The sequence below is a fragment of the Borostomias antarcticus genome (genome assembly GCF_949987555.1).
Source record: "Borostomias antarcticus genome assembly, chromosome: 4".
Classification (NCBI taxonomy): Eukaryota; Metazoa; Chordata; class Actinopteri; order Stomiiformes; family Stomiidae; genus Borostomias; species Borostomias antarcticus.
This window is the reverse complement of record NC_140237.1, coordinates 31214656-31227686: the sequence shown is the minus strand read 5'-3', so window position 1 is coordinate 31227686 and position 13031 is coordinate 31214656. Positions and strand designations below refer to the sequence as shown.

The 13031-nt window shown below is 45.1% G+C and overlaps 1 protein-coding gene across 1 annotated transcript in view; it reads right to left on the bottom strand.

Annotated features, from left to right (window-relative positions):
* The window catches only part of pcsk6 (proprotein convertase subtilisin/kexin type 6), a 70644-nt gene that overhangs the window by 8706 nt on the left and 48907 nt on the right, over positions 1–13031 (bottom strand). Inside the window, exons 16-19 of the mRNA XM_084436554.1 lie at positions 12184–12380; positions 11200–11287; positions 10986–11089; positions 5031–5160 (exon numbers count right to left, since the gene is read on the bottom strand). Coding sequence (XP_084292680.1) covers positions 5031–5160; positions 10986–11089; positions 11200–11287; positions 12184–12380 — 519 coding nt within the window. The remainder of the gene's footprint in view (positions 1–5030; positions 5161–10985; positions 11090–11199; positions 11288–12183; positions 12381–13031) is intronic.

The following is a 13031-nucleotide window of genomic DNA, read 5'->3' as shown; positions in this document are numbered from 1 at the left end:
TGCAGGATAGTTCACCTCCAGTCAAAAGTTCACCTCCAATCGTGAGTTCATAAAGTTTTGCACATCCCGATCCCACAAGAACAGGGAAGATTGTCGTCATCTAATTAAAAGGTGCTAATTCATTTGTGATTGAAGAATTCAGATCTGCTCGGTAACACTTTATATTAAGATCCTCTTAAGCATGAGCTAATAGGTAAAAAGATCCTGATAAGATGCTTATTAAAATTAATATGTCTCAATAAAACATTTATAAGTGTTAATAGCATTGTAAATATGTTTATAGTTAGATTACAAGCCATGTATAAGCAACTTGGTAACAGTTTATAAACTGCTTATGAATGTTAATAAAAGCCTTATTTGTTTCTTATACATACTTATTAGCCTTTAATTATGCCCATTTATTTATTTATTTTTTATAAATTGATATTTATAAGAAACTTGTTAACGGAGTAACATCATGATTGAATGTGACACTTGCCAGTTGTCTAGGACACAACAAAATAAATGTGCATACCTTTTGTATTATTCAGTCATTTAAAAGTATTTTTAAAACATATTTTTGTAAGTCTACATTTCCCACAAGTTTGGTGCAGAGGATGTATTGGCGTAGTCATAAGAGCTGTCAATCAACTGATGTTGGAAAATCATCTGGAAAAACTTGTCCATGCATTTATCTTCAGTAGACTTGACTATTGTAACGATGTGTTTACAGGTCTCTCTAAAAAATCTATCAGACAGCTGCAGCTGATTCAGAACGCCACTGCTCGAGTCCTCACTAAGACCAAGAAAGTGGATCACATCACTCCAGTTCTGAGGTCTTTACACTGGCTTCCTCTATGTCAAAGAATTTGCTTTAAAATACTGCTGTTGGTTTATAAAGCAGTGAATGGTTTAGGGCCAAAATATATTTCTGATCTGCTGCTATGTTATGAACCATCCAGACCTCTCAGGTCGTCTGGCACAGGCCTGCTTTCTGTCCCCAGAGTTAAAACAAAACATGGAGAAGCAGCATTCAGTTTTTTATGCTCCACATATCTGGAACAAACTTCCAGAAAACTGCAGGTCTGCTGCAACTCTCAGTTCTTTTAAATCAAGACTGAAGACTTCTTTTTGCTTTCTTTAAACATTCTATTCTATTCTATTCTATTGTATTCTATTCCTATCTATTTTATTCTATTCTATTCTATTATTTTAGATCGTCCATGACGTCTTTGGGGCCCATCGTTGGAGGATGTAGTTAAACTCATTGTGGAGGTGATGGAGGAGGTACGGGGCCTAAAGGCACAACGTGACTGGCCCCTCAATAGATCTGGTCCCACCTGAGGACCCTGTGGTTCCCCTGTCCCATCAGAATGAGCTCACCTAGTTCAAGAGCCGGCCAGCTGGAGCCTAATTTATGCTTCTTGAAAAGTGTCGCTCAACAAATGTCGCTCGAATGCAGTTTCTAAAAATCTATTTTCTGCCGCGAAACGGTTGTTTTCTTCAATCTGTCTTGATGAATCGCTAGTTGCGCTTACATAGAGAGCATAGGCCTGTTGTGGTATTTCACATGCCTCTGTAATATGATCTTTAGAAACGTCTTTAGACACGAAATAGCTTCCTCACTTGCTCCAGCACACATGCGCACAGCGTGCTGGAGCAACGATTGCGCGCTGTGCGCATTAGTGCTGGAGCAAGTGAGGAAGCTATTTCGTTTCGAAAGAAGTTTCTAAAGATCATGGCATGTGAAAACCACAACAGCAGAAAATAGATTTTTAGAAACTGCATTCTAAGTGCCCCGACCACCGCCATTACATGGATATACTGGCTCGCGCTGGATTTTAAATTTCTTCTACAGGCCTCTGAACTACACCAAAGTGATCTCGGTGAGTCAAACGTCTTATAATATGTCGTAAATAAGGTCCAGGTTGTCAAAAACGAGCATTGTCCTTTAAGGACGGGACCCAATTAAGTACGATAATTTAATTTGTCACAGACATACATAGATATATTCAGGTGCACACGAAGCACGCTCTCAACTCTCACCATTCACTAATCATGCACACACACACACACACACACACACACACACACACACACGCACACACACGCACACACACACACACACACACACACAAATACACACAGTGGACATACACAAGCAGATTCAAAACATTATTGAAGAGTAGTACAGTGTTCTGACTAATTGAGACTCAGTCATGCAGGTCTCTGTGGTGGTTATGTTCAAGTGGAATGCAAGTGAGTCATTTTTTATCATCGATTTTTCTTGAATGAAAAAATGACTGTGATGGTTTTATAAATCCCTCTAGATCATTCCATATCTGCGCCCCCCTGCACAGAACAATCAATTAATGTCATGCAGCTTTTAACTGGGGAATCATATGATGTATGGCAACAGAAATTGATGTAATTTATAACCATAGCCTGCATATTTTCAAACAAATCCAATTATACAAACCCCAGTGCAGATAAGAAAGTCCCCTGAAAACACGAAAGCATATTTTGTTTTGTAACATGAATGTTAGGGTTGCTTGTTTATTGGCCGTTCTTCAGGTAACCTCGTGTTTCACGTCACAGCGATATGAATTGTGGGGAGTTCCCTCAGGCGAAGTCTGCAGACGTGCAGACTTATGGGAGGGGGTATTAAGGGCTCAAAATGTCTGCCAGAGAGCCCTCATGTGCTTGAGCATTTGACAATGGGACGGCCCTAAGCCCTCAGGCACTTAGCAGGACCGCGCCTCAAAGTCTGTGAGTCCGTAAGGGTGGACATTGAGACTGACTGGGCGCAGAGAGAGACTCAGTAATATTCCGTATGTATTCAAACTGCGGGGTAAAGCACACGTCTGTTTTGAGGTGAAATTTCTCCGCCTTTGAAAAGCAGGTGTGATCCAGTTGTGCATAATCCCCCAGCATAGACACAACCATAACCCCCCAGCATAGACACAACCATAACCCCCCAGCCCACACAACCATAACCCCCCAGTCTACACAACCATAACCCCCCAGCATAGACACAACCATAACCCCCCAGCCCACACAACTATAACCCCCCAGCATAGACACAACCATAACCCCCCAGCCCACACAACTATAACCCCCCAGCCCACACAACCATAACCCCCCAGCCCACACAACCATAACCCCCCAGTCTACACAACCATAACCCCCCAGCATAGACACAACCATAACCCCCCAGCCCACACAACCATAACCCCCCAGTCTACACAAATATAACCCCCCAGCCCACACAACTATAACCCCCCAGCCCACACAACCATAACCCCCCAGCCCACACAACCATAACCCCCCAGCCCACAACCATAACCCCTGTTAATTATGAACACACAGTTGTATGAACTGCATGCATGGGGGAGCACAATTATTATTCAATATTTTTGATAATCCGATATTTGTGCAACACTGATATTTACCAGGTAACATACTAACCAAATGATCTCAGATAGAGTTATTATGTCCCGATGAATTAAGGAAATTATAAAAATTAAATTACGACTGTAACGTGGATTAAAACTGGAGCACTCAGATATTCACTGATTACAATTGGCAGATTGCAAATTAATAGATGCCAGGGATAGCCTACAATGATCTGGGCTGAGTTTCCCAGAGGCATCGTAGCGCTACGATGAACGCCGTAGCTTACGATGAACGTAGTGCTACGATGCCTCTGGGAAACTCAGCCCAGTATGCTACACCTGCAAATATGATACATGGCCGATGTCTCGTTAAACCATCAACAGCAAATATGACCAGACTAAAGATAACCTACTGTACCACATCAGTCCTCATAGTTTAAAGCAGTCAGTCACACAGAGGTAACCTCATTATGGACAAAGCAAGTCTGTGTTCTGCAAGTCTCTATATTCTCCCTGTGCACATTCTGGTTTGAGGGTGGTGACGTGCGCTGCTGATTGCGCACTGAGGCGCAGGCTTTGAACCTCCAGCGCTAACTGAAGCAGCACAGCGCGCTTTCTGCAGACTAAGCACTGTTTACACTGCGCTCACAAACCTTAGAACTTCTGCCCCACTGTGTCACCATGTGTCTGACGCATGGCTCTCATCTCTTTAGATCCGCTAGCGATATTGCAAAATGCATAGTAACGTACATAAAAAGTGCACAATTAATGGCTAATAAGTATGTATAAGAAACGAGACGAAGACTTTTATGAACGTTCTTAATTAACGTTTCTTATAAATGTCTTATATTTAACGACAAATGTGTTTATAATACTATTATTAACATTTATAAATGATTATTAACACATATTAATGTTAATAAGCATCTTATAAGGACTGTAATACCTATTAATTAATGCTTAAAGGAGAATGTTCTTTTTCCACAACCTGGACCTTATTTACGGCATAATATAAGACGTTTGACTCACAGAGATAACTTTGGTGTAATTCGGAGGCCTGTAGAAGAAATTTAAAATCCAGCGCGAGCCAAGTATATCCATGTAATGGCGGCGGACGGGGCACTGAGAATGCAGCTTCTAAAAAATCTGTTTTTATGAATCGCTAGTTGTGCTTCTCTAAAGAGAGGGCTTGTGAGCCGTGAGTGTAGCCAGAGAATAGCCAGTCTGCGCGCTGTGGGCATGCGTGCTGGAGCAAGTGGGGAAGCTTTATTTGTTTCTAAAGAAGTTTCTAAAGATCATATTACAAGACCACATATTTGAAAACCACAACAAGCCCTCGGTTTAGGGAAGCACAACTATCGATTCATAAAAACAGATTGATGAAAACAACCGTTTCGCGGCAAAAAATAGTTTTTTAGAAGCTGCATTCTCAGTGCCCCGTCCGCCACCATTACATGGATATACTTGGCTTGCGCTGGATTTTAAATTTCTTCTACAGGCCTCCGAATTACACCAAAGTTATCTCGGTGAGTCAAACGTCTTATAATATGCTGTCAATAAGGTCCAGGTTGTCGAAAAAGAACATTCTCCTTTAATACGAGGACCTTAATATAAAGTGTTAGTGAAAGAGGTAGCGGTTCATTTGGAGGAACGTACTTGTGGCACATCCTCTGGGGGTACTCCGCTATGTCTCCTGGGTAGAACCCCGCGGAACACATCTGCACACACCGCCACTCCTGCAGGAGGTGGTCCACGGCACACTGAATACACTCCTCCTTCCCCGGGCCTGAAAAACACACACACATTTAACACAACAGAACACCGTCGCTCTCTCACTTCCCAGCCAACAACAGAGTCCAGACAGTCAGACAGCTCCGAGGCGCTGCCTCTGGGGAAGAAGGCAGCTGAGTTCAACCAGCTGAGGAAGCAGGACTCACCAGTGTAACTACACACACACACACACAAGCACACACACACACACACACACACATGCTCACACACACACACACACGCACACACACACACACGCACGCACATATATGTGGGCCCCATATGGGTTACATTTACTTTTGTGGTGATAGGAAAAGAGGACTCGTTTACTTTTCTCTCATTTATCAAAAAACATAGGTTACTGTCCAATATATGGTTACTGAATTGCCTGGGGTGCTATTGAACAATAGCCAATAGCCAGTATGGAGATATCTAGTACCGATTTATTGCAAATGAGATTTCTTTAGACATGCCCCTTCTCTGAAACAGACAGATTAGGTCCTTCCGAATGGGGGATTGGTGGCATAAGAGCCTATATGTTGAGAATGCTCTCGCTGATCGTCATCATACTGTATTTCAGGAGGAAAAGACCAGCTGGCTGTATTACATCACCAAGCAGTCAGAATGTGAGTGACCCAATAAAGTACAGTTTAAATAAAATCACATTCCTCTACAACATGGAGATAAGTAAATAGTCAGAAGTAAAAAGTTTTATTGAAACATGTATATTAAAACAAACCATTTAAAACAGTATCTCCTACATAAATCCAGGTAGGAGATGCCATTGAGCTTGTCTAGTCGTGACAAAATAATACAATAATAATACTAATAATACTACTACTACTACTACTACTACTAATAATAATAATTATTATTATACATGTATTTTCTATAGCGTCAAATCTCAAAGTGATAAACGTCATTTCATAAACAACAAAAACTAGAAAACAAACTACAGTAAAGAATCAAGAGCATACAAACACAGGACAGAGAAATAAAGTGTGTGTGTGTGTGTGTGTGCTCGTGTGTGTGTGCTCGTGTGTGTGTGTTTGTGTGTGTGTGTGTGCTGTGTGTGTGCGTGTGCGTGTGTGTGTGTGTGTGTGTGAGTGTATGCATGTACCAATGTGCGTCTGTCAGCGATGAGTGGATGTAGTAATGAGTAATGAGTGGATGAAGTCATGTCCAGTATCAGGTTCTTCAGACACGTTTGGGGACATAATTAGAGATTCTGCTCAGCATTCAGGAGGGCCATCAGAGAGACACTGGCACTTTCTACTCTCTCTCCACAGTTTGCCTCTCTGCAATACAAATGAGTAATGTCACCTCTGTAGGTGCTGGGGGTTCTTAAACAGGACTGGTTCAATGGCTCCATCTCTCACAATCCACCCCTTGACTCCATAACAGGAGTTTAGGGATGTGACTGCCCCCATACTGCTGTCTCATGATGGACATTAAAGGACTTTGTACAGTCTTTCATTGTTCTTTTATGTGTACAGTCTTTCATTGTTCTTTTATGTAAAGCACTATGTGCTACATTGATTTGTATGAATGGTGCTATATGAATAAAATGACATTGACATTGACATTGGCTTCCCTCTGGAATATGTAGGGGTGGGACCCATCCAAGCACATTCTTTTCCTTTTTCCTGTTTTCTGTAAAGCAGAGGTGCGTATTCTCTTGCTACTGGACCTGGCTAATGCCCATGGGTCCGGGGTCCGTATTCCTCAAGCTGGTCAAAGAGGTACTGAAACGGCAGCATATCCCAGGCCAGTTCAGGGAACTCATTCTTGACTACTACAACAGCTTCACTCTGAGAGTCTCTGCTGGGTCGACAACCTCAGAGTGGCAGAAGCTGGAGAAGGGAATCATTACTGGATGAACCACTTCAGTGATGCTTTCTGCACTTGCCATGAACATGCTGGTAAAGTCTGTTCAGTGCAGAGGGCATCTCACTAATTTCGGTGTCCGATAGCCGCCTATTAAGCCCCTTATGGATGACCTGTCTGTGACAACATCTGTCCCAGGTAGCGGGTGGATCCTGAACTGCCCAGAGGAGCTGGGCTTGTATGAGCTTTAAGCCGGTGAAGTCCAGATCCCTGGTGCAGATCCCAAAGTTCTGCTTTGGGCCTGACAGCCCCCAGGTCTATCACTGAGGAACCAGTGAGGAGTCTGGGAGCGGTTGATGACGCTGGGTCACAGCTAAGGCACAGGGTGCTGGGTGCCCGTCACCTCAAAAGTACCATTTCCGCCTAAACTAAAGCTATGTTTACAGTACTATATTGCAGTATTTGGCAATTACATTCTGATTATTTGGTGATGTAGGGCAGACCCTGGTACATACCTCAGCAAATGTGATTAAGATAGGAGTGAGCATTCTCAAGTTATGGACTTTTTTTGTCACCATTCCCATATTCTGACTTTTCAGATATTGGGGTAGGTCTAAAGAATCTGTCTTCATCAATAGCCAAGCTGTGGTCACTTAGCCTGAACAGCCAGAGCTCACGACCAGACTGAATAACTTGAACATAGCTTTCTACAGTTCAGGAGTAACATTTTTAAGCATTTTATTTTTGATACGGTCAGGACCACAAGATTTTTTTGATTTGAGGTATTTTAGCTTCTGTTCCAAATCTTCACTTGATATTGAACTGTCAAGTGGGTTTTGTTTGTTTTCAGATTTTTTCAAAATCTGTAGCTTTTCTCTGATCTGATCGTGTGGACAGGAGAAGCCGGGATTCGAACCGCTGACCCTACGATCACTGGACGACCTGCTCTACCTCCTGAGCCACAGCTGCCCCTGGTGGAGATAAGAGCATGGGTACATTTTCAGTTGTTCCTTTGGACGATGGTTGGAGTTTTCTCTCTCTCTCTCTCTCTCTCTCTCTCTCTCTATCTCTCTCTCTCTCCCTCCCTCCCTCCCTCCCTCCCTCCCCTGGCCAGTGGTGAACTAACACAGCTCCTCAGCAGTAATAACAATCCTTCTAAAAGCTACTTGACGTTTTGTTGATCCAATCCCTCTGACTGCTCTCCCAGAAAGGGATTAGTTTCTGTCAATAATATCGGCTCAGTCACTCCAAAGCCAACACCTCACCAGCTAGATGCCAGCTTTAGATGACATTGCAAACCTGGCCCCACTGGTCATCCTGTAATTAGGTTTCTCAATATCAATAAATGTCCTAATCTAATTCAGTCTGACACTACTATAAATCACTGATGACAAATATCCCTGCCGTGCCAACAACATTATCTTGTTCATTAAGGCAGATAATTAGAACACAATCATGACCTTTAACTCCTAAATTAACATGTCACATGTTTGTCAAGCGATCCATTCCAGTCTCTATCAGATTCACATTTCTATTTAGCCAAGTAGGTTTGCACCTCCGAGGAATTTGACTAGGTCTGTTGGTGCATGATAATAAACATTGCAACACAGAATAAAGTGATACAATACAATCTGCGATAATGAAAATAAACATAGAGCGAGAAACTAGACAGTCCTTGGGGGTCTTGTGCTTTGTTGATGAGACCAATTGCAGTCGGAAAGAAGCTGTTTTTGTGCCTAGAGATTTGGGTCCTGATGGACCGGAACCTCCTGCCAAAGGGGTCAGCCACAATATCCAGGGTCCTGGAGGCGTGCAGTTCTTGGAGAGATAGCAGGTTGCAGCCAATCACTCTCTCAGCAGAGGGGATGACACGCTGCAGTCTGCTCTTGTCCTTGGCTGCGGCTGCAGCGTACCAGATGGTGATGGAAGAAGTGAGGATAGACTCGATGATGGTAAAATGGTAAATGGACTGCACTTATATAGCGCTTTTCCACCTTAGCGGCACTCAAAGCGCTTTACAATGGCCTCTCATTCACCCAATCACACACACATTCACACACCAATGGCGGCAGCTGCCATGCAAGGTGCTAACCTGCTCATTGGGAACAATTTGGGGTTAGGTGTCTTGCTCAAGGACACTTCGACATGTGGACAGTCGGAGCTGGGATTCGAACCACTGACCCTTCGATCATAGAACGACCCGCTCTACCAACTGAGCTACAGCCGCCCCCATGATGATGATGACGGTGTAGAAGTGTTCCATCATTGGCTTTGGCAGGTTGAACCTCTTCAGATGCCTCAGGAAGTACACCCTCTTCTGAGGGAGCTGATCTTCAGCCGGGGAGTCACCTAGCGTGATGGGGGGTGGGTGGGTGGGGCTGGATTCTTTCTAAATTGTCCCCATCAGAGATGAGCCCAATGAGGGTGGTGTCCTTCACAAAATTCAGGAGCTTGACTGACTGGTGGCTGGAGGTGCAGCTGTTCGTGTTCAGGGAGAGGAGTAGAGGGGAGAGGGGGGACGCAGCCTTGGGGGGAGCCGGTGCTGATGGTCCTGGAGTCAGAGACGTGTTTTCCCAGCTTCACCTGCTGCTTCCTGTCAGACAGGAAGTCGGTGATCCACCTGCAGGTAGAGTCAGGCACACGCAGCTGGGAGTCCAGGTGCTGAAGGATGAAGTCTAGGCTGCGTTCCGAATCGCCTACTACCCTACTATATAGTATGCCAAAACAGAATGTAGTATGTCCCAATACATAGTATGCCACATGCAGTATGGCAAAAATACCAGGATGACCTACTACATCCGGTCGTATTTTGCAGTATGCACGCCAGCAGGCTTTTCTGGCTATTCTGACCCACAATCCTTTGCGCAGCGGTAATGTGCGTCACATGCACGAGTTGACAGCTGTAGACGAATGTCGCGTTATGGACAGCGACGGATGTGGGCAAATTTCAAGGCGCAATGTTATGACAAGGTAGTATGTCCCAATTGGATGCCTACTGCTTGCAAAGTACGTACTTTCTAAGGGCAGCTGTAGTAGGTACTGGTAGTAAGAAGTAGAAGTATGCGATTCGGAACGCAGCCCTAGTCTCTGACATTTGATTGGACCATAGAACTGTCAACAGCTCAGCAGTCATTTTGTCAGGCTGACCTAACTATACCGGGTCACAACGCCACAGTCACCGCGCCCCGTGGAGAAAAAAAAGGTTATAAATAAAGGTCCAGTGGACGTGTCATGTTGTTCTGGGTAGGACTAATTACAGAGACGCACACCTGTGTCTGGGACAGGAGCTGAATCCCAATCTGAGTGCGCAAACCACCCTTGCGGCCCCTTGCACTTGCGGCCTGAGCACTTAATTGACGTCAGCTGGAAGGGCCAGAGGGTGCAGGGCCGTGAATTAAATGGGACAGCACTTCCAGCAGCGTGCCAACGATTCCCAAGCCAGTTTAGCTCAATGCCCCTCCCACTTCGTTTTCATTGGCTGCCGCGTCCCTCCGACGCAGAGGCTGCTCTGACGCGCTCCTCCACTCGGCTCTGCAAATTGACCGACTGAAGTCTGTTTTAATTTAATCATAATTTAAAATGTATGTTGGATGGGATATGTTTGCAGCATGTGGATTTCAAGATAAATGTTGTGTTATCTGCAAATGTCATCATTTATGTGTGATGCACTCGGATCATGACACGGATGCACTCAAGCACTGTGTCACATAAGACGCGGTGGGCTGTGGGTATTTTCTGCTCCTAAGTCAGCGAAATTGCGGACTTTCGGTAAGTGCGGTTAAAGTGCGCAAAATGGCGGCAGTGGCGCACTTGTGGACCTAGCAATTCCGTTTTGGGACTACCCTGAGCCCTTGTGGACTTAGCGGGAACGCGCATGTAAGCCCACAAGGCCGCGAGTGCTCTGCACTTTCGCCTAAGTGCACGATTTGGGATTCAGCTATCGATGACAGAGAGTGACAGGAAGTATGAAGGACAGGTGACAGAGACAGGTGACAGAGCCCGGGACACACTCACCTGTGCAGGTGGCGCAGGACGCGTGACAGGGACTACACTTCATCTCCTCCAGGTGGAAGAAGGTTCCGTTAGCACATTCCGGAACGCACGTCATTCCTGCCAGACTACGCACAGAATTCACACTCATTTCCTGTTTACTGTAGATACAGATGGGCTCATTTAACAACAGATGGCCTCATTTATTCCCATCCACACTGTCATCCTTCTCCCGTACCTGAAGCCATCAGTACAGGCGATGCAGCGGTCTGAGTCACGCAGGCACTTCAGGCAGTTCTCATGACACTTCAGACACTGTCTCTGAACTGCAGTGAGGGGGGAGACACGTTAGCCGAGGGTTCGCCAAGTCTGAACAAATATCCCAGCACACAGACGAGTACATGTTAAAGCACCGAACACACAAACAACCATGAAACTGCTCACTTTCACATCCAGTCAGAACATCTGAGTACACTGAGTACATCTCAGTACATCTCAGTACATCTCAGGACATCTCAGGACATCTCAGGACATCTGAGTACACTGAGTACATCTCAGGACATCTCAGGACATCTGAGTACACTGAGTACATCTCAGTACATCTCAGTTCATCTCAGTACATCTCAGGACATCTCAGTACATCTCAGGACATCTCAGGACATCTGAGTACATCTCAGTACATCTCAGTACACCTCAGTACATCTCAGTACATCTCAGGACATCTCAGGACATCTCAGTACATCTCAGTACACCTCAGTACATCTCAGTACATCTCAGTTCATCTCAGTACATCTCAGGACATCTCAGGACATCTCAGTAAACATAGTACATCTCAGTACACTCAGTACTGTAGATAGCAAGTGACACGACACAATCCAGGCGAGTGTATAAGATTTAAAGAGCTAAAATGATTTCCAAACATCTGTTTAGCTGCACGGAAAGTCCCTCTATTCTGTGAGTGATTTCGTAACCCGACCCCAGTCCTATCATGCTCAAACGACCGCTCACACGCAGACAACATGGCCGAGAGACAAGAGGGGCCAGATGTGAGGGTATCACAACAGACGACGCGCGTGTGTTTGTCATTTTATCAGTCTATGAATCAATATCCATGCCAAGATAACGGAACGATAACTGAATGTGCTGGCCCGACTACAGATCTAGGAGGTGTGTCCAGGGTGCGCCCAGGCTGGCTTAGCCAACAGACGCCACGTTAACTTACTCTCGTCAGCGAAGAACCCGGCGGGGCACGAGTCGGAGCAGGTGGAGTTGAGGGGGTTGAAGTAGAGCCCTCGTCGGCAGGAGAGACACTCGGTGGACGAGCGGCCCACGCACCTCTCACAGCCCTGGTGGCAGCGGCGGCAGCGCCGGGCCCCCTGGTCCTCGTGGTAGCCCGTGGGACAGTAGCTCACACACGTCCTGCGGAGGAGAACACACACCGGGCCACCAGGGTGAGTCTTTGGCCCGTTCGCACGACAGTCAACACAATACGCAGTTCTGGTGAAACGTGACGACAAGGCCCCACTTTGCGCTGGGTTATTACATTTCCAATCTAATGTACCTAATATACCTACTGTATATACCTATTCACGCATACCTATTACATTTACAACCTAATATACCTAATATACCTATTCACACATACCTATTACGTTTCCAATCTAATATACCTAATATACCTCATATACCTAATATACCTTATATACCTATTTACGCATAGCTATTACATTTCCAACCTAATAGGTATGTGTGAATAGAATAACAACAACAACAACCACGGCAAACTCTGCTTGTTTATTAACGCTCGTTTATTAACGCTCCTCCAGCAAAGTGTCGATTTCTGCACTATTACTGGAGTCTCACGATACCAGAACTTCGAGATCTTCACCTCTGAAAAGTCTGGAGACATTGCCATTGAAAATCGTCGCTAGAAAAGCGCCGAAAACCGATGTTACCGATCAGAACCGGCACCACCAGACTACCAAGAACAGCAGGCGCCCTCGGCTGGGCAGGCCAACGTGCAGAGCACTAAACCCGAGGCAGAGGAGAACGTTTCTGGATTTCAACGTG